General features: G+C 28.9%; 1 protein-coding gene across 11 annotated transcripts in view; it reads right to left on the bottom strand.

Annotated features, from left to right (window-relative positions):
- LOC107446947 (protein still life, isoform SIF type 1) overlaps positions 1 to 22390 on the bottom strand; it is a 249448-nt gene that overhangs the window by 6876 nt on the left and 220182 nt on the right. For 8 of the 11 annotated variants that reach the window (XM_071177065.1, XM_071177067.1, XM_071177068.1 and 5 more), the window contains 9 exons: positions 21233 to 21357; positions 20470 to 20667; positions 13234 to 13278; positions 8879 to 8920; positions 6023 to 6217; positions 3010 to 3130; positions 2718 to 2933; positions 1368 to 1486; positions 76 to 252 (listed from right to left, as the gene is read on the bottom strand). In XM_071177065.1, the coding sequence (XP_071033166.1) occupies positions 76 to 252; positions 1368 to 1486; positions 2718 to 2933; positions 3010 to 3130; positions 6023 to 6217; positions 8879 to 8920; positions 13234 to 13278; positions 20470 to 20667; positions 21233 to 21357 (1238 nt within the window). The remainder of the gene's footprint in view (positions 1 to 75; positions 253 to 1367; positions 1487 to 2717; positions 2934 to 3009; positions 3131 to 6022; positions 6218 to 8878; positions 8921 to 13233; positions 13279 to 20469; positions 20668 to 21232; positions 21358 to 22390) is intronic. The other 3 variants (XM_071177071.1, XM_071177069.1, XM_071177070.1) reach the window with 1 other exon arrangement.

Raw genomic sequence — 22390 nt, 5'->3', positions numbered from 1 at the left:
GCTAACTTTAGTAATATATAAAATTGCAATTTTTTTCTAAAAGTGGATTATTGTTTTTGTAAGGTAAGAACCTACCATGAGTTTTTTCTTCTGCCTTATCCTTTCCTTGCAGAGAAAGACGACAGCCGCTTTGAAGACGAAACACATGGCATGCAGCTCAAGACCTTTTTTGATTTTTCCTAAGAATTCCGATATATTGAGCCATTCAACTCCTCCGTAGTACAACAACTCTCCGGGACTGAGATCTACGTGCTGAAAAAGAAATATCTTTGTTTTTTATCATAGAATATTTTACTAAATGCTTAAATATCTATTACTCTTTGCTTTTACGGTAGAATTCTACTAAATACTTGAATAAAATTTCTATTACCTTTCGCTTTCATGATAGAATTCTACTAAATACTTGAATAAAATTTCTATTACCTTTCGCTTTTATGGTAGAATTCTACTAAATACTTGAATATTACCTTTCGCTTTTATGGTAGAATTCTACTAAAGGCTTAGATAAAATTTATCTTTGTTTTCATGATAGAATTTAATAAAATGCTTAAAATAAAATTTCTATTGCTCTTTGTTTTCATGATAGAATTCAATAAAATGCTTAAAATAAAATTTCTATTACTCTCTGTTTTTATGATAGAATTCTATTAAATACTAAACAAAATATGTATTACCTTTCTCTTTTATGATAGAATTCTACTAAATACGTAACAAAATATATATTACATTTAGCTTTTATGACAGAATTTTACAAAATGCTTAAAATATCTAATGCTGTTTGCTTTTATGATGTAATGCAGCTATTTATTTTAATCTATTACTCTTTGTTTTTATGATAAAAATTAGATTTTTTTTGTTGCCTTATTTGTAAACAATCATTTTATCACAGGAAGTCATCTTTTAAACTTGAGTTCATACATTATAATGCTTTTTATGGCACGCAATACGGTATATTTTTTAAGCTCTGTACCTGTAATTTATAGGTTCAATTGGAAATAAACAATTGAGAGTTTCCATTTATTAAATCTAAAGGTTCCAATTTATTTAGAGATATACCTACATCCATTATGTGAAATGAAAGGTCTAGAAGGCTTCCTCCAGAATAAGAAAAAGATGCAAAATTATGCTGAAAGTCGCAATTTTGCATTGAAAAACATGTATTTAAAAATAATTTAAAAATCGTATTTTATATTTCACTAAATTATTAGTTATGCAATATTCTTTGACTTTATAGACTATGCTCTTTGAAATTTAATTAAACGTGAAAAATTAACGTTGTTTACGCTTGCTGCGTCCTTAGAGTGCGTTAAAAAAAAGAAATATTGCAAGTAAGGGGATTAAAAAAAGAAAGAAAAAAAAAGGCTTACTTGTCGAGAACTCTTATAGTGTTGGCGAGAAAGATGATCGAATATGGCGCCATATTCTTCATGGATTCGTTGCATCTCATTGATATGCTCTGCAACTCTTTCCATGCCTTTCAGTGCCTCTGAAAATTAATAAATAATACAAACTTGAAAAAGGCCCAATATCAAAAATTAAAAAAAAAAGAAAAGAAAAAAATAGTGGATTTACTCAGAAAAAAAAATTTAAGCATGTTTATAATAGAATTGGAAGTCGGTTATTTAAGATATAACATTTATTATCATAACATATTTTGCGGATATTTTCCCCAGTGATAAAAAACCCTAATACTTCAATATTTGTCAAGGAAAAAGAGATGAAACTGGTAATAAAACAATTTTATTTGTATCTTCTATTTCAGAGAAAGAAATTATCACTTACTACCACTTCTTTTCATTGTTTATAACAGACATAATTAATTATTTAGTTACAACTGTAACTAGATCGTGGTAAATAAAGAAATTTTATTTATCCCTCAAACAAGTAAGCATTTAAAAAGTTTCACTTACGGCTCTTTCTCGAGGTAAGTTGCAACCTTAATTTGACTCATGGCTCGACAAATTTGATTTGAAATTATTTTTTCTACCATGGCATGCAAATAATTCTAACATCAATACAACAAACTTGATAATCATTCGGTAATGATTTTTGAACCCCTACTGAATTAAAAATTTTTTTTGGTCAGTTCAATTTATTTTTATTACCACTAAAAATATTATGAAAACAATTATTTAAAATTATTTTTACTACCATGACATACAAGTAGTTCGAACATCAATTCAACACACCTGATTCGGTAATGAAAAATTAAAGACAGTTTCACTAACTTAAACTATTATTGTATTACCACTGAAAAAGCATAAAAATTGGCTAGTTCCTTACAAAAGTTTAAAATATTTTTGAGGCTTATTTGAGGTGTTGAGGTAGATTTGAGGTTTATTTAAAGTTGGCTTATAATCAAGGTGTATGAAGTTGTTTTCTTCACACTTGAGGTTGATAGAAATCTACCTTAGCGCAACCAGCTTTGAGAGGTTTTTCAATATGTATATGTTATTTGTTGTACACTTCAAGCAAATGAATATGTTTGAGGTGTAATTAATTTCATCCAATTTCAACTAAAAGTATTGCTGAGTTATATATGAGGTGTAAATGTGGTTGTTTTTGGTGCAAAACGTATACTCATTTTCTACCTCCATTGTATTTTTTTACGCCTGTCAACCTCAAACAACGTTATTTTTTTTTGTAAAGGGCATGCCAATGCAATATATGAAATTCAAACTTTGTGAGTCTTTTTGGACGCCCTGTACTGTACTAACCGGAGAGATGTAAGTGCTCTTGAGAGTTGGGATCCGTTAGGTGCTTGAGCTGCTGTAGGAGTAGTGGATATTTGAGTATCCTTTGGATGGGTTTGATGAGGTAGGACTCCAAAGAGAAGGAGTGCTGACCCTTTGGATTGCGGGACTGCAAAAACTCTAGCAAGGCAGAATTGCCCTCCCCCGCCGCTGGGCATACGTGGTCCTTGTTTCTCAGACCTGTCAATACAATTCATTAACATTTTTTGAAACAATCAGAGGACACGGAGTATGAAATTCATATAGCAGAACCTACCTTTACATTTACTAGGATGTAACACTTTCTGGGCTTTTGAATGACTAGCACAAAAGGAACTATATAATTTGAACTGATCGGCGTAGTAGAGAAACGAGTTTCCAAGCGCAAACAGAACATTCTGGAAAGAAAACATTAATGTATGACCAGTATCAAGTTTCTTTTCATTAAAAAACAACACAAGGCGCTGTTACGATACTCCGGTATTTTTAGTGAGGCGGAACAGGGTTTCGGAACTTTACTGAATATATTACTATCAAATAACTAATCCCAAGAGACTGAGGCGGTAATATATTTTCTAATTAAAAACTTCATTCGCTTCAAAAATATATAACAGTCGACATGTTTCCAGCTCTCAAAAATAGGTGCCCATTTTCGAGAGCTGTCAGAAGTGAATGAAAAGAAAGAAAAATAATACTTTTGTTTCTTCTCATTCACGTCTAGAAAATCTTGAAAATGGTCGCCTATTATTGAGCGCTTGCAATACGTCGACTGTAATTTCCTATTTATATATTTTTGAAGCGAATAAAGTGTTTAATCAGGAAAGATATTTCTAGTTTTCAATTTGCAATCCGAAGAACTTTTTTTTATTAGAAAAATGTCTTAAAATAATTCGCTCTTAATACTAAAAGAATCGAGGGCTAACTTTGCTAATGTGTTAGGTTTGAAATTGATTTTGCTAAATTAAGACACATATTCAATTTTGAAATTAACCATCAGCACCATCTACATTTTGAGTTTTGAACAAGCATTTGTAACTTGATATATTAATAATAAAAATCTTCTGATTTTAATCGATAATCAAAGAATTAAGATATTTTTTAAAAATTAAGTGGTTGGTAACATAAGAAAATGCCTAGTTAATTTAAACATGAATGAACCCTTTACGCATCATTGCAATACACAAAACCTTTGTTTCGACCCGAAAAGGTATTCATTCGAAAATGTGCATCATTTGGAGGCGCAGATTAATATTTAGCGAGGCAAAAGTAAAACATCAACATTTAGCGAATCTTTAACAAGAAAATTATGCTAAAAAAATTGAATACTGTTTGATTGCAGAAAGAAAAGAGGAAGTGTAAAGTCATTTCTAAAAACGCCTTCAAATTTCCTCCAACAATCTCACCTTTCTCAATATAGATTAATCAGATTTTGAAAGAAAAAAAAAAGCGTTTTTTTCCTTGCTCCAATATTAATTGAAGATCTATAGCGTGTAGACTTTTTAAACTTCATTTTTGATATGGACTCTAAAAATACATAACAAGGGAGGTGATTCCTTAACATCTTGTATATGAATACAGCTATTAACCCAATAGTTTCAGTTTTCAACTTTTTTGATTGAATTTTTTTTTATCAATTAAGAGCTTATAGAATTTGCAGTTGTTTTAATTTGAAATTGTTTTAATTTACACGATTTATATAAAAATCACATTTTTTGTTAAAAAATAATCAGTGCACTTAAATTGTAGGAAATTAATAAGACATGTAGATGAATATGGATAGAGTCAAGAACGATACATTAGCACTTAATGACTTTTTTCATTTCATCTAAATGTACAAATGAATACGACAAAAAATTAGTATTTCCTGCCAAGACAGCAAACTTGATATTTTTCACACTTATTTAATTTTGATATAGTAGCTCTGAAAAAGTCGTATTTTCAATTTTTAATTTCCTGCAATTTATTCAATAACTACATTGAAATTTTTCCCGCTACATTTTGTAAAATAGTCTCATTTAAACGCGAGAAGCAAAAATTTACAATTAAGCGTATCATTTTTTTCACCTTCTTAAAAAATGTAAGGTAACTGAAGATATTTGTTTTATAACTAATCAACGTAAAACGAGTGTTTAAAAAAGAATGTAGGCGTTATTCGAAAGTATTTATAGCATAATACTACAAATAGAATCTATTCCATACGGCAAGGGTATCCTTACCAAACACTTATTTAGATATCTTTTAAGAGCACTTAAAGCACTCAAGTGTGTATCTTTTAAGTACCAAACAAAAGGTTGAGAATATATTCTTTAACGACTTGCATTGTTTCCTTAAAAGTCTTGAAAAACAGATGGCCAAAATTATAGAACATTTTTTAATATACTGAGGTGACAGTTAAAAAACTCTACCACTTTCAGATAAAGTTTGGATCATTCGAAGTGTACGTGATTGGGCCTTACTCGAACTATCAAAAATACGAATTATCGATTTCAAAAAATTGAATAAATAAATGGGGTTTTTAAAATTTTGATTTAGTCTATTTAAATTAAAGATGCTTAATGACCCAGGCAGTCCGTTCACAAAGTCCATCCCTTTAGTTTCTAAAAACAGAAAGTTTCTAGGAGTCGAGACTAATAGAACAAGCAGTGGGCATACACATAGTTTTGCTTTAATGTTAAATTTTACTAAACTGTTATTGCATTATTTTAGGCATCGTTGAACAGTGGTCTAGATTGGAAAAAAAAGGCTATAATTTTAAGCATGTATGATAAACTGTATCCTATCTAATTTCTTAGGGTTTTGGAGGAGGATTTCGAATATAAGGTCAGATATGCAAAATTAGATAGGGTTAATCCAATATGTCTATGGAAAAGGATAACATTAACGATACCTAACAAACAATTATTGCAATACATAAATAAATAAGTATCCATTTACATTGGAAATCATGATTGCTAATATAATGCCAATTTCTGAAAATTTAAGAGCGGATATTCGAGTTCTTATTATTATTTAAAATAAGTTTTAATTGAGATAAATTTAAATTTCTTACGTTTGAACCGTGAAAACAATTGAGATTGGAAATTGAATATTATTTTAGAGAAAAGGGATTAAATGCTGCATAGATTCCAAAATATCGTGTAAGAAATTAAGCATTTACTTATCATGCATCATATGCTATACAATAAATCAATGTTACTTAAATAATACATATTTAAAATTAATTTCCTTCCATCTTATTTTTGAGGCGCTTGGTAAATATTTCTACCATAACCAATCAAAGAGCTGCTCACCTTGAATTGGGCGGGATGATCGAACCTATGAAAGTCCACCTCAGATGCAATGGCTTCTTCTAGGCTCTGCAAGAACACTCTCTGAAACTGGACGATCTCCTGAATATTGCCAAACAAAGCATTCACTTCAGAATTCGATAAGAATGTCTCCTTCTTCATTGGTTCCAGATAGTGTTCCAGCAGGCTGTTCAAATGCTGCACAGAATAAAACAATGTGTCACTCGATAGCACATACCTAGATTGTTTTGCACTTTTTGTTTATGCGTGCGCACATGAACTTAAGTGCTTATTCTAAAATTTTATCAGCTGCTGCTCTGGTTGTCATAATATTTTTTGTAACACAATGCTTTTAACACGATTCAAACAAACCCATCAATAACAGCTCATTGTATGGTTAGGTTAATTTATTAGAAGTACTCTCTCTGAAGAAAATGAATGCCTCGTTTCTATGGAGAGTTTAAATTATGCACTTTAACTAAAGCACTTTATTTAAATAATTAGTTTTAAATAGGGAGAGATTTATCAATTGTTAAAGTTTATTATCAAGCCACTCAGTGAAAAAGAATGGGTTATATAATAAGTTATTTGTGGTAAACTTTAAACCATCATAAAACAACTTAGGATTGGCCAAATGACTATAATAATTTGCCCAATAATTGAACGATAAAAAAATAAAACACGAATTCATTAGTTTTCAAACAACTTATTTTATTAGCATTTCTAAAACATTCAAGTGCCTAGGAAAAATTATTGCCTGGATAGAAGATAGTGATTAAATATATTTTCATATATTTAATCACTATTTAACAAACCTTATTTAGTTTATAACCAAAACAACGGGAAATTTCGTCTGATTCTTATATTGTATCTTCTTATAAAAGAACATTTATTTTCTAAAAAAAGACGTATTTTTTTTTTAAAGAATTCATACATCTAAAAATGTTATTTCACAATAGAAATATTTTCAAATTGAAAAAAAAAGAGATCAAATTATTATAATAATTTTTCAGTGCTGTATTTCTTTCTTAAAAAGTTAGAGTAGCATTTGGTTAATAATGAATGAATGATATAGGAATTAATTAAGGAATTACTGATCTTACAGGTCATAAATCAAATGATATAATCTTGAGTCGTTGACTTTATAATTGTTAATTGAGTTAGTGATAACTTCTTTCCAGTTATTTAGATTTTGTTGAAATTGGATTTCTCTACCACACAGAGTTCTATTACAATCTCTAGCCAGCTCTCTTTATTTAGTGTTTTTCTTTTTCTTCCCAGAACTCCTTAACCCGGTCCAGTCATCTTAGTTTTGGTATAAGAGGTAGACTGGAGGTTTGATTGTTATAAACTTTTCCTTTCATGATTTCATTTAGCACGGTTTCTTCCATTCTTTCTAAATGTCACAGCTATTCTATTCTTTTTGCTTTTAAAATCTGACCATACCTTTCATAGCTATTAAATTTTCAATAGAATTACAGAAAGGGTGTGTTATGGATACGGGGAGATTATCATAACTACGGAAAGTTGGCAACGAGATCTGTTTGCTCGTCGAGGAAGGAAGATTACGTTTTTCGAAATTCTTTTATAAGTGTCTTTCTTTTTTTTCTTTCTTTCCAAGAATAAACTAATGAATTCAAATAACCTCGTAAAATGATAACGTTCATTAGCATAAATCACTCGGAACATTTTATAAAATGAGTCTTTAATGGAAAAGACTTTAAAAGTTGTTTTTACAAGGTTTCCACGGGTGCTTTAATTTTTGTAATAGTGTTAGTAAACTTACGTAGTGGGAATTTAGAGTTTTAAAACTCACTTTATCGTTTAGAGTTCTGAATGCGAAGACATCGCCTGATATTCTACCTAGCTACCCCGATCCAGAATTTCAGGTTTTTGCCCCGTAATGATAATGCTAAGTATTTAAATTAATAAGGAAAAATAAGAGCGCATTTTCTTGTTTAGTTGTTAAATTTGGGCTGTCGAGCTGTGTTAATTTTCTTAAATACGCATTTTGAGCTGTGTCCAATTTTGAAATCTCACAGACGATTATTGACAACAGTTCAAACTAAACTAAAAACAAACACCAACGCCATTAACGCGTAATAGTTAAAGACGATAGACTCTGACGTCATCCTAACACATTTTTATATAGTTTCTTTTTAGCCTTACTCATAAGGAGCCCTCTATTGACTTGATAGGAAACTGTTGATATTTGATGCTGTAAATTCAACGATAAATAACTCTAGTGTTAGTGTGCCTCAATTTAGTCTCTTACTCACACATTCTTTTTTATTCATATTTTTATCAATAATTTATCAAAAAGAGTTTTAGTAATTCTTTTTTTTAGTTTCAAAGGATTAATGGTGGTACTTTTATCTTCTTTTGACTCTAGATTTCCTTTTAAAAACACTGAATCATTTTAAAAAATTAAATTAAAATAAATAAACAAATGATTACAGAGATTTTTATAAATTCAATTAAAAATAATAAAAGATAACGATAAATTCATCATTTAAGAAGTTAAGAGTCTATTACCGCAGAGGAGTGCTGCACACATTTAGTTGAAGAGTGTCGCCATTTTACATGTTCTAGCATTGTAATTTAACAACTCTATATATACTTAATGATAAAAACAGTTCTATTTATTCATAAAATATCAGTAAACCAAGGAAGAGCTGATAAAATGATAGATAAACTTAAATAAAATAATTTATAATAGACAAGTGAATAACATACTGATAATTGCTTAGTGTGTAAAAATTACTGTTAAGAAGTGATGAAAGTTAAAATTTAAAATGTTGAAATGGCAGTGCAGTAAGTCATGAAACTTGCGTGATTATTCCATATTTGTTTACTAACCTCGGTGTGATGTAAACGTCCGTCACAAAGAAAGCACAAATTCTGAAAACAGTAAAATGATGTATAAACTTCTGACCCCCAATTTACTGAAGAGAGAAACAAATTTCATGCATTTTTTTTTTCTACATCAAGAGAAAAAAAATCACGAGTATAAAAACACATCATGCCACTGCACAATTTCTTTCTTTTTTTTTCACAAGCATGCACAAAAAAGATAAGTCAAAAAAGTGTATGACAAAAATTCACTGTGCGCTTTCAAAAAATGAAGTCACAAAAATGCAAAACAATACTATAAAATAGTTTAACAATATTTCTTTGTATCAAATATATTAAGATTCAAATATATTGCGTTATATATAAATTTTACTTATGTGTATAAACGTGGTTTAATATTGTTTCAGTTATATGCCTTTAATTAGTATTGTGAAAAAAGGGATGCTTTACTCTGAAGTGATTATTAAATTTTACTTCGAAAATCTTTTTCTTTATGCGTATTTAAAATTAAAATATTCTTTTTTCTTCAAATTAGATATCTTTTTCTTATTTTTGATTAAATCAATATATTTAATGTATATTAAATATATTTAAACAATGTATTACTTTCCATAATGTCTTTTGTTAATAAAGATAATGCATATCTTAAAGTATTATGTCGTTTTTAATAAATGATAATGCGAATTTTAAATGATAATGTATATTGCTTTTAATAAATGAGAATATTTATCCTTATTAATGCTTGATAATAAATATATTGTACTTAATGATAACGCATATCTTAAATGATATTGTCATGTTTAATAAATGATGATAATGCATATCTTTCTTAATGATAGTGCATGAATAAATGATAATGAATATCGTTATCAATAATATGATGCACATGGTTTTTAATAGATGGTAATACAAATCTTTCTTATTGATAGCGAATGTTTTTCTTAATAAATGATAATGTATATCTTTCTTATTGAATGATAACACCTTCGCTCTTAATTAATATTAATGTTTTCATTTTTAAAAATGTTGACACGTAGTCAATCTTAAGAGATGAGTTGTTTAACTGTAATGAAGACATAGATTAATAAAGATGGCTTAACAGTCTTAACAATGGTTGAGTGGTGCACTCGAAGACTTAGAGGTAATGCGGTACGGGGTTCTATCCACAGATCGGGCAAGGTTAACTCAGCCTTCCGGTGGGTCGATAAATTGTGTACAAAGAGTCGATACAAAGAGTTTGGAACTAAACACTGGGGTTCGTCGTTCGGCTAACCACCCAACTGGAACATCTGCTCCTGTTCCCCAAAGTCCAAGGTCATGAAAACTGGGATGGGCACAATGGACTTTGGCCCTTCACGGACTCTGGTGTCACTGAGTTCAGTTCGTAGCATTTTAATTTTTAATACTGTTTTTATTGATTAGAAACAAACTTATTAGCATTGGACAGTTTATTGTTGTAATAGATTCATTGTCAATTCATCTCCTTTTTCAGTTAAAGATAGATGTAATTATCGAAACTTTCTAAAAAAAATTGTAATTTTTTTGTTTTTGTTTTATAATATAGCTCTATGTTGTATTTTTTAGAAAAAATGTCGCTTTATTTTGGTATGATTATTATTACTGAGCATTATTATTAGGCATTTATGGTTTAAGTAATTAAATTTTATTAACATTTCACACAGCTTTCTTTTCAACTTGATTTAAAATATATATATATATATAAGTTCAAAATGAAGAATAAAACAAAGAAAANGTGCTGTTTACTTGCAGCTTAAGCGCAATAAATGAAACTTATTGTTTTTCTTAACTTTCTTAGTGTTTTCTTGTATTCATTTATTTATTATATATATAATATATACATATAAAGAGAAGACAGGAACTAAATGATACCTCAAAAATATAATTTTTTCTCTGATCGTAAGAATAAAATTAAGAATGAAGTAGAATATTATATACACTGCTTGACAATTGCTAAGGAACAGTTATATTTTCGGAATAATTAAGTATAGACGTTGATTGAGGAAATGAAACTAAGTACGTAACTAGTATAGACAATGTTCTTTTATTATCATACAAAATAGTTCAGATAACGACATAACGAAAAATAATAAAATAAAAAATAATAAAAGAGGCTCATTGGGCGATTTTCAAACAGTCATGAAAAATAGGTCTTCTTGCCAGAATGAAATCTTAATAGGATGTGTGATTTTCTTGGACATTAATGCACATTTTGCATCTGCTAACTAAACTATCGAAGAGTCCTTGCAGGATACTGTTCCACTCCTCTCTCAAAACTCATGCAGGTTTTCAGCTCCTGCACGGTTTGGAAAAGGCGTGTTTTTTTGTGAAACACGTCTGCCAAGGGCATCCTAAGTATATTCTATAGGACTTAGGTTCGAGGAGTACACGAGGCATGGCATACTTTAATATCTTTACTTTTTAGCGCCTCCAGTACCTCAGCGCAAGTGTGTGGCCGCGCATTGTCGTCTATAGACAGAAAGTCTGGATCTACCACACCCATGAAAAGACAAACATAATCCAGAATAATCTCACTGCAATACCGCTGAGACATAATGCTACCTCGCTCAAAGGTGTGAAGCTGTGTTCAACTATTGTCCATACTAGGCACGTCTTGGCGATACTGTTCACGTTCATGAACCTATTGTTGTGCAAAATATGTTCCCTTCTCTCTTCACACTAACTAGTAGTCAGAATCACCTGTCATAGTGAATTGGGATTCGTCGGAGAACATCCCTTTGGACCATTGCTGATTACTCCAATTAATACGTTCCTTGCACCAACGTAATCTTTCTCGACGATGGCGTGGTTAAAGTGGAATGCATCGATCTGACTCCTGTGCATGCAAACCAACTTGATCTTATCGCCGAGAGATGGTTTTAGGAGAAGTATAAGTACCGGTAGTGGTTGCAAGGTCTGCAGCTATCTGCTTAGGAGAGACATTTCTGTTTCTTTTCGTTACTGGCGATACACATCGTTCTTCTCGAGGTTCCTACAACGACCAGCGGTCTCCATCTTCAGTGGCCTTTTTTAATCGTGAGATGATATTTTTTGACATTCCCATTACTACGACCACAGTCGTGACACTTTGACTTGCTTCCAGTCGTCTAACTGCTCCTCCACGATCGTAAGAACTCAAATGAATGGATGATGAAATTATTGGAACACCATACTGAATATCGAAGATATAAGTTTAATAGCCTATGGGGGTTATTTGGTCGAATACCTACAAAATGAAATTTCGAATGAATGAAGAGATAGTGCGCACTGCCTATTTTACAGATAACGCGCACTGCTCTACCACGCCCTTTACATTTGATTTTACAGTAATTGGGTTGCTGTCAAGAACGCTACTTTGCATAAATCAGTTGTTCCGTAGCAATTGTCAAGAAGTGTATTTAGTTTGAAGAACATTTTCTACTGACAGTTTTCTGGAATCTTTAAATAGGTTCTTTTTATTTTGATCTTAGCATCCCAAGATGTTAATACCCCTTGATTTCATAATCTTGACAAACTATGTATTTAGAAACTATAAAAAATATACATAATCTAATATATTTAGCATTAGCATGATAAGTTTTATGAGTACGTAGTTTTTTTTCCTTCATAATTGTGCTCTGATGATTTCAGGTTTTATATGTTACATTGTTATTTTCAAGTGGATATAATAATTTCATCCCATCACAATTTTTTTTTAAAACTTGTATAATAATTTTATACACAAAATGTGACAAAATAAAAATATTTTTGCTCAAAAATTCAAAATGCTGATAAGATATTTTATTAAAATGTTTTATTAAAAACTAACAAAAACTGTTATACGTAGTTGATTAGTTATACACGTTTATGAGCCAAGTCTACATTAGATCTTGATGTAAGAAAAAAAGAAACATACAATTTATTTCTCCCTTTTAAAGAGTTTTATTTTAAGAAATTTTTAAATTTTAATAGCTTATTTCGAATTAAACTCCTACAAAGATGTCTTCCTTTTTTCCTGAAAATATCGCTATGTTTTTTATTTAATTCAAAACTAATGAACATGGCATAAATCACCTAATAACTAACAACAATGTCACACTTTCCCTTCATGCAATAGTATCCGATTATTCTATACATCAATACAATAGTATGGAATGTCTATAGTACATTCTACAGTGTTATGAACCACAATAGATAAAGAGGTACAATAAAAACTTTCTCAAGACTAATAAAAACTGAAGAAAAAGTAAATAAAAAAAGAAAGAGATAGAGAGATAGAGTAAGGAATCAGAGATATTTTTCTAAAGTGCTACGATATCCATAGTAATATACATTTCTGATTGTAATCGTTTGCAGATTTTTACCTTTTGCGTAGCGTCCTCATACCATTCTATCACCTCGCTCATATGCTGCATTGAAAAGAGGGGACAAGGAACGATGTGTGAAAAAACAACACACGCACATAACACAGCATAAAATAAAAAAAAGAACCATTAGAGGGATTAACATTTCTGATGCTCTGAAGTTAGTATTTACCATGTAATAAAACTAATATTTATGTACATTGATAAATTTCGTGTTCAAATTAAAAAATTATGAGAACTAAAAATACATATTTTCAGATCAATAATAGCAATGTTTTTAATGATATTATTAGCACAGGTAATGTATAGTAGGTTTAGTACATGGTTCGATCTAATTCTTCGAAATTCTTAATCTAATTTCCGAATTTTGACAAAATTTCCAGATATTATTTGATCTAATGATCAAATTTTCATGAAATTGTTTGATCTAATGACCAAATTTTCATGAAATTCTTTGATCTAATGATAAAATTTTCATGCAACTCTTTGATCTAATGATCCAATTTTTATAAAATTCTCTGATCTACGGATCAAATTTTCATAAAATTCTTTGATCTAATGACCAATTTTCCACGAAAATTTCTGATCTAATGATCAAATTTTCACGAAACTCTGATTTAACGATCAAATTTTCATGAAATTCCTTAATCTACTGCTCAAATTTTCATGGAATAAAATTTTTTTCTTCAGCAACGCACTTGTTTCTCTGAAAATAAGCAAGACGTTTCTCTCTGTTTAAATTTCGAATTAGTTTCTTATTATTTTGGTATTTTATTTTGACGATTTTTTGGATTGTTTTTTACTCTCGTAGCTCAAAAACTATTAAATAAAAGAATATGAAACTTTGAACACTTCTAAAGAAATGTTTAGAAAACATTTCTACGTAATTCAATTAGCTACGTAATTCAATTTAGCGAAAACAATTTGCAGGAAATTAACAATTCTTTTTACAGATTCATATTCTTATGTCTGAAAAGGAACAAGCCGTCCCAATTTGTTTAAGTTTTAAATAAGTTTTGGAGTAATTAAAAATCTATAATAATTTCGGATTGTTTTTGATGTGAAGGAAAAACTAATCACAGTGAATTTAAAGGCATTGTTGTTAGCAATAATTTGTTAGAGAGAGGAATTTTGTCAATCACATTGTAACAATCGAAGAGTATATGCATGACCTTTTCATTATTTTAGCAAATATTTTAATTGTTAGATTTCATCGTAAGTTGAGATTTGAAATACAGTTTTCACTGTAATTGATATGAAGCATAAAAAATATCAAAGTATAAATTATTAAAGAAGGTGAAATTGGAATGAACGAGTGAAGCAGTCTGATATGCAAGCTCTTCCGGGGGTCGGGGAGTGACAGCGACTAGGAGTTGGATATTAGTTATCACAAAAAAAAAAATTATAGGTCGGAATGATTTAAAATTTTTTATTTTTATAGTTTATTCTGAAATAACTAGATATTTGAAACGAAATAATTTATAAACTTTAAGTTAAATAAACAGCTAATTGTACAATATGGCATCAAAAATGTTCCCCTTCTTTAACTAAAAAAAGCACATATAGCGAAAAAAGTAACAAGACAAAGACTAGAGATTTCCCCAGATTGATAGAGCTTTTCAAAATTATAAATAGTTTAGGCGACGAGCAATACAAATAATAACACACATTTTAAAAAAAAATTAAGAAAAAAAATATCAACATGATTTTAATACTGAATAATTATTTATTGGTAACATACCACAACCTTTAGCTCTCAAAATTAGATGTATTAAAAGCCTAAGTACATAAATTTACAGCGAGATCATAAAACAATAGATTTTTAGAAAGGCATTAAAAATGTATTAATAATATTAAATAAATACGAAGTAATATTAAAATTTTTTTTTAAAATTCTAAACTCTTAGTTTCCGGGTACTATAATCTACTTCTAATACGATTCGGGTAATTTGATGCACAAATGACAGGTCCTAGCATTGATTTTTGATGACTCTGTGTATATCAAGTGGTTCATAAAAGAATGACATTATGTTTGAGCTGTACTTTTTCCCTGATAGTAAAAAAGTGAAATATGCCGAAAATTCGGTTTTTCACTTTTCATTTTTGAAATTGTACCAACCAAAAACTACTGCCTAAAACTAATTAAACTTTTTCACAAGCAAGCGTTGTTATATCAGCTGTCAAAATATGTAAGAATTATGCTGCTGAAGGGTGAAGTAGGCTGTGAGAAAATATAATTAAGCCCTCTGTTGACAAAAAACGAAATTACTTTCCGAACAATACGATAGTTTCATCCACTAAAAATCTTAATTGCTGAAGGGGCAAGACTTAAACATGCTGATTGACTACAGAAACAAGCTGATTTCTAGAATAAATATTTTGTCTTCCAATGAATTAGGATTTTTGGAATTATGGAAGAGCTCGTAATCTGAATAACGTGGAATCAATATAGCTTAGTCAGGAATGCCATCGCAGAATGTTTGGATCCTTTAATGCTCATTTTTTTGGCATTTCGCTATGTCTTTAGAACAAAAGGCGTGAGTAAATAAATTATCTTAAATGTCATTATTTGTAAGATATCTGAAGGAATTTCAGCAAAGCGTTTAAAATAAATGAAGCATTTTATTATTCATTTAAAAGCAGATAATAAAATTGATTGAGCATTTAAAGTTTATACAATTTCATTTGATTTGCATTCTTTATTGTTGTAATCAAGGATCGCCACTTAACTAATACAATAATAAATTCTAAGAATCTTTCATAAGAAGCATTAAATGTGTTTTTAAAATGTCTTAACTGACTCATAAGCAATCCTTTAATGAATCACGTGGTTTAAAAGGTTGTGGTATATTGAAAATTAAAATTTAATGCCGCACTAATAAAATAAAATTGAAAAAAGCTTTGAAAGATAATTTGTGTGGTTTGTTATTGCTGCAATACATAAGCAGAAGTTGATTAAAGCGAAATTGCATGTGAATAGCGAGCAATAAAAATAGCTCGTGAAGGCAGTTAAAATTTAAATTTCGCTAAGAGTGTTAAAAAATGAACATTTATAATTTTAGAACAAAATGGGAAAGTACAAAAATGAATCCGATACCTAACTTCTAATTATCTTCTGCACTCAATAAACAATTATTTAAATTAATATGTATAGAATATTTCACCATATTATAATTTCAAATAACAATATAATTATTTTTTAGAAAAATCAAATAAATTCAAAATTAACTTAAAGCTTGATTAAGATTGTGCTTTTGAAAAATATTTACCAATTATATCTGTAATACAATATTGCATATTATAAATTTGCAATCGTAGATGCAATACCTAAAGTTATTTCACACAAGAGCTAATGCTATGTGAATTTCAGAGTTTAATGTTTGATTGGCATAAACAAAAATATTTTTAAATAGAAATGTATTTTAGCATATTAATAATTTTTAAAGAAGAATAACCGACTAGGATAATATTTCTTATTTCATTTTGAATTTTTGGTGCCTAGTTTCAATAAACATCCTTGATTGAAGACAAATATCTATTTTATTTTAAATAAAATCAAACTGTAATTTGTAAAAAATAAATTTTGCAAAAACTGAAATTCGTACGACATAATTTTTAGGTAAACTAAATTTTTCACCTTAATTACATATTTTTGGATATGGATATAAAGTGTATTTTTTTCCTATTTGCAATAACTAAAATTGTTTATTAATTTCTGTTGGTTAGGCACAAAGTAAGTAATTAAAAAAGTGTCACTACGCATTTGAAGTATTGAAAAAATTATGTAAAATTGAAAAAAATAGTTTCACTGTAAGTTTCATTATTGTTTTCAGAATTTTCAAACATTTGAAATAAAATGAAACACAAAATTTAATTGTCCTCTTTTTTTGTCGATATGAGAAAAATTTAACATGCATATTACTATTATTTTCACCCATGATTTAATGCATTATATTAAGGAACACAATATCGAATGTGTGAAATTATCAAATTAATAAATATCATTAAATAAAAATAAAAACAAACAGATGATGGAACACATATTTACCTGTAAGCGTGAAGAAGAAATAGAAATTAAGATAGCAATTGAGAAAATAGATAAGAATTAAAACTCATAGTTTTAATAAGAATAAAATAAATGAAATAATATTTACGATTAATAAAATATCATTAATATGCACGTTATTAAATAATAAACAGTCTTTTCAAATCAGTGATAATACCGCATCACTGATTTTGTACATAAAATATACATATATAAATTATTTTTCAATAAAAATTTCATATAAAAAAACTGATCTTTACCTTTTACACATTTTTAGAGTAACTAACATTAATTAGCATTTATACATAAGCTAAATATACATACTTTCATGAAAAACTTACATAATAAAACATATTTTTTATTTTTGTAGTTATTATTTCATAATTGCATTCTGCAAGTAAAATTAGGAATTATACAACCATAACATTTTTATTCTCAATATTTAATATTAAGTCATTATGACATTGTGTTTTCATAGCTAAAGATGCGTGGTTATCGTTTTGAATGTTATTAATAGATTTTCATGTACTTGTTGACTTTTAAATGTATTTTTGGTGGTCCCAAAATATAGAAATTACAATATTTTATATAAATAATGACGTGCACGTACTGACAAAATTGTTACAAAAATTATTAGTTTATATAAGTTTATAACAATTTTTGGATAAGTAATATAATATTTAAATAATAATATAAATAAGCATATAAGCAAGGATTTTAAATAAAAATCTGTTAAGCTATCGTTCAAATTACTATTGATAAACTATTCGATATACTATTGCTCAATAAATATATTTTATTAAAAGTTCGTAAATTTGCAATTTTTTTCTTAGATTAGTAACAAATGTTACAAAGGTACTCTTTCTTTTTTCTTAAAAAAACAACAACAAAAAACAGGAACGTTTTTGTTTTGACTAAGTTACAAACACTACAAAGATAAAATTTAAAAAAAATACCATAAATGATTTTTTTTAAAAATAAGTAAGAATATTAAAAAGGTAAAATGTTTCTTAAAAATGTACAGGATACCTTTTTGTTTCAGATAAGTAAAAAAATGTTACAAAAGTATGTTTTTAAAAACAAATGTATCAAAAACATTTTTGTTGATCTCTAAAATGCCATTTTCTGCAACCAACATAAAAATAATTTTTGAGCTGTTTCAAATATTTCTAGTTCTGAAATATCTCAGAGGTATCTTAAAAACGACATATATGAAATATTTCATTGTTAACCGAAATAAAACATTTTCGAAATTACATTTCAGCAATATTTTTGACACTATACGGTACTTTAAACGTCACAATTATTATTTTTTCATTTAATATTTGCGGAACTTAAAACTGATCTAAAATGTAAGGATAACGTATTTTGCTGCATGGAATGTTATTTAAAACATGGTTGCTTAACAAACTGATCAGTAAACAGTTAAAATTGAAAGATTTTATAGTTTTATGAAATTTTTAACAGAAACAGGAATGTGAAGGTAAAAAAAAGTCATTTTTTAGAATTTGTTTTGCTATTTCACAACCTATATCAATCAAGAGTAACGAGTTGAAATAAAAATGTTTGTTAATAATTCAGTTTAATTGGTTTCTTATAGTCGAGCAAAATCGATTAAAGTACGAGAAACATTTTTGTAACTTTTACCTGTTAAAAAAAGTTTTTTTTTAAATTGAAAATTAGTATATTAGCGAATAACACCCATACAATAAAATTGCATAGCATTGAAAATTATTTGTTTGTGCGATAAAGATGACTGACATCATTACGTTGAATGTTAAACAGGTAAAATTAAATGAAATTAATTTTTAGAATACATCGAAACATTGTGCTCTAAAAAATTTCACCTCCAGATTAAGGAGGGTGACCGACAAAAAGTGCTCCAGTCACTGATCGTAAAAATAAATGAATGCCCTTAAAACTACCATAACCATGCTGGTCTGCCCATAATTTTTTTCCGCGTATATGTGGCCATTGACGTTATACTCGTAAAAGGTATTTTCACTTCGGTCCTTGACGTTGTTTGAGACTCAGGTGATTTGTAGTTACGGTTAGCCGTGAGAAGAAATAATGTCTAGTGCTGCCATCTGTCACAAAAAGAGCGAATTGTGTGTTCATTAATCTAGAAAGAGTTCGACAGAGATGTTTTTTGGCGCCGGCTAGGTTCGGACCCGGGACTTTTGTGTCCTTAGCCTGCTCCTGAAACCACCAAGGAAAAGGCCGTGCATCTACATCCCTGACTTCAGTTAGACGTTTTTTAGACAGTAACTTTGTAGTAAATTAACGGCCAATTCTACTAATTTTGCTGTAGTTCGTTACACTTACGGGCACTGGGCTTTCTTTTCTAAAAGAAAAGAGCTGGAAGCGTACATTAATGGCTAACTCTTCGAATGTTAAGGCAATTTCTTTGAACGTAAGCTGTTTATGTAGTTTTCCACGGTAAACTACCTTACAAGATAAATAGACACTTTGTACTTTTAGTAATTGATATTGAGGGTTTTCAATTTTTATTTAACATGTTCATTTCATTCAATATGTTTATTTAATGAAACATAATTTATATATAGACATTCTAGATTTTATTTGAACATTTAGAAATTTTTTCAAGTCATATTAAAATATAATAAACGGAAAAACATTAATTATATTTGAATACGATTACAAAAGGGATTTTTATATTTAAATTTTTGTAAATGTTTAAATGAATTTAATATAGTAAATTTTATTCAATATAGACAATAGTGTTTTAAAAAATATTAAACTTTAAGTAAATTTTATTTTAACTCAAAATTATCAATGTTTAATCATTATGTATATAGCAATGGAAAAGAGTATTATTTATCTTTAGTTGAAGTGGTGACCAGTGTGATAATTTCCTTAAAACGTTAATTGTCTGGAAAAAGGAAACATGATGCTTTTTATTAAGTGCATAAAAAATATTAATTGCAGCATTTTTCTTTATTTCCATCTAAACTGTCTTTTTTATGTATAAAAAAAAAGGATATAGGGAAAGTTATTTTGTAAGGTTCTTAGATAAGAAACACATTTCTCATTTATGTTTGATGGAAAGTAGATGATAAATATGGAATACATTATAGACATTTCATTAAACACCAAAAAAGATGAACAAGCTCGTTAAATGCAAGGAAGTGCAAAAAAGAAGAAGAAAAGAGACGAGCACAAAAGAATACCTTCACGTAGGTCTTCTCCGTCTCTAAGAGCTCCATGATGACTTTCCTGAGCTTCTCGGCTTCCGTGAGCTGTCGAGAAGGTGTGACCGTCGTAATAGTGAAGGAACTAGAACCACTACTCGCAGTGCTTCCTGCGAGACTTGATAACCGTCTCTGCTCTATAGGCATTCGACAATATTCTGTTACTTGTTCTGCCGTCTGCACAACAAAAGGCATTTCAATCATACAGATGGAACTTTATGAAGAAACACAAATAATTGCGCAAAGCAAAATAAATTAAAAAAAATATAGATAACACGTTAATAACTTTTGATCCAGTGATCAGATTTCAACATATTAGGAGAGTCATTCTTATTGGTTCTAACTTTAAAAATGCTATATTAAGTAGTGCAGACGATTTTTTAGGTATATATATATGTAATATATANTTTTATAGGTATATATATATATATATATATATATTATACAGCGTTGAAGTAATTGTTCAAATATTAAAAAAGTAAATCCCAAACGATTTTAATTTCCACAAAACTGTGGTTATTTTTGGTATTGGCATTTTGCATCATTTTCAAAATCAGCTCAGAGGGTGCTGCTTAAAGATGGGCGAAACTTGTTCTATTGCAGTCATGAATAACAGTTGCAAACTCGCAGCCGGTTTGAAAATAGTATTATATTATTCGTAATAGAAGCATAATTTCATGTGATGGCAGCCTTTATTTAATTGCACTATCCGTATTTTTTTGAAACTAAAAATGGGGCTCACTTTTATGAGTGTTTCTATTTGTTCAGCAGAGAGTTGTCCAGCTAACAAGTCTTGAGAAGGCATTGGAGTAGGAGAAGGAGTAGGTCGTCCAGAAGTCTCTGGTGATTTCTCTTTGTCCATATCACCTGAAAAAGTATAAGTGATAAGATATTTTTCTTGAAGCGATGTTTTTTTTTGCAGTTTTTTGTAGCATTATTTTAAAAATTTCCATCGATAAATCTCTGTTAAATTTGAAAAAAATGTTTCTGTTCACTTTTCAAATGATGTACCAAGTGTAAAAAAAAAAAAATTACTTTTGAATTAATGATCAGACTTTCACGTATTAGCATGCAATTTTAATTATATATCCATTAATGACTAGATTTATTTGCATTAGCATGCAATCAGTGGAAATTTATATATTATTATAGAATTATGTGTGTCGAATTTATTATGTAATATATAATTTATTATGCAATTTTAATTTAGCAATGTGCAGATCTTAAATATGCTCATTAAAATACACGGTTGTATAAGAAATAAAACCAGACTCAAAATTGTCATAAACTTCACTGTTTTTTTTTCAAGGGATAGATTTTCAATCTTTAAAAAAACGGGTGTGAGAATGAATCACAATCTAGAAAACATGATCTGAAAACTTTAGTAAAAAAAGGGTAAAAATATACACATTTTTAGATCTTTCTAAACTATGTTATATCAAATGACAAGACCAAAACTTTGAATATAATTGCTCAAATAGTTCTTAAAAAATGCACATTTAAAATACGACTTAGAAGCATTGTCTAAAACTACTATATTTTATTTAGATAGGGTAATTCATGGTTACATATGGGAAAGAGGCGTAAATCCCCACAATTCTTGTTCTGCATTTAGCAAAGCAGTGGTCGGAAAAGTAAAGATAAGTACCAACAATAATAGGGCATAAAATAATGACGATTAAAAGAGAAAATTGCAATCGAATTATTGAAAACACTGGTTACCCATTGGTCAATTTTTTTTCTGGAGAGACTTTCATAAACTTCACAACATTTCACGTCATGGGTTGCAAAAATTAAATCGATTGAAGTATGTTCTCTTCTCTAATGGGCTGGATTGATTTCCAATTCCAGCTAATATAAATTTTTTGAGATGTTACAAAATTTTCTCCCGTCTTCAGTA

The sequence above is a fragment of the Parasteatoda tepidariorum genome, chromosome 2, assembly GCF_043381705.1.
Source record: "Parasteatoda tepidariorum isolate YZ-2023 chromosome 2, CAS_Ptep_4.0, whole genome shotgun sequence".
Taxonomy (NCBI): domain Eukaryota; kingdom Metazoa; phylum Arthropoda; class Arachnida; order Araneae; family Theridiidae; genus Parasteatoda; species Parasteatoda tepidariorum.
This window is presented reverse-complemented; position numbering and strand designations above follow the sequence as displayed.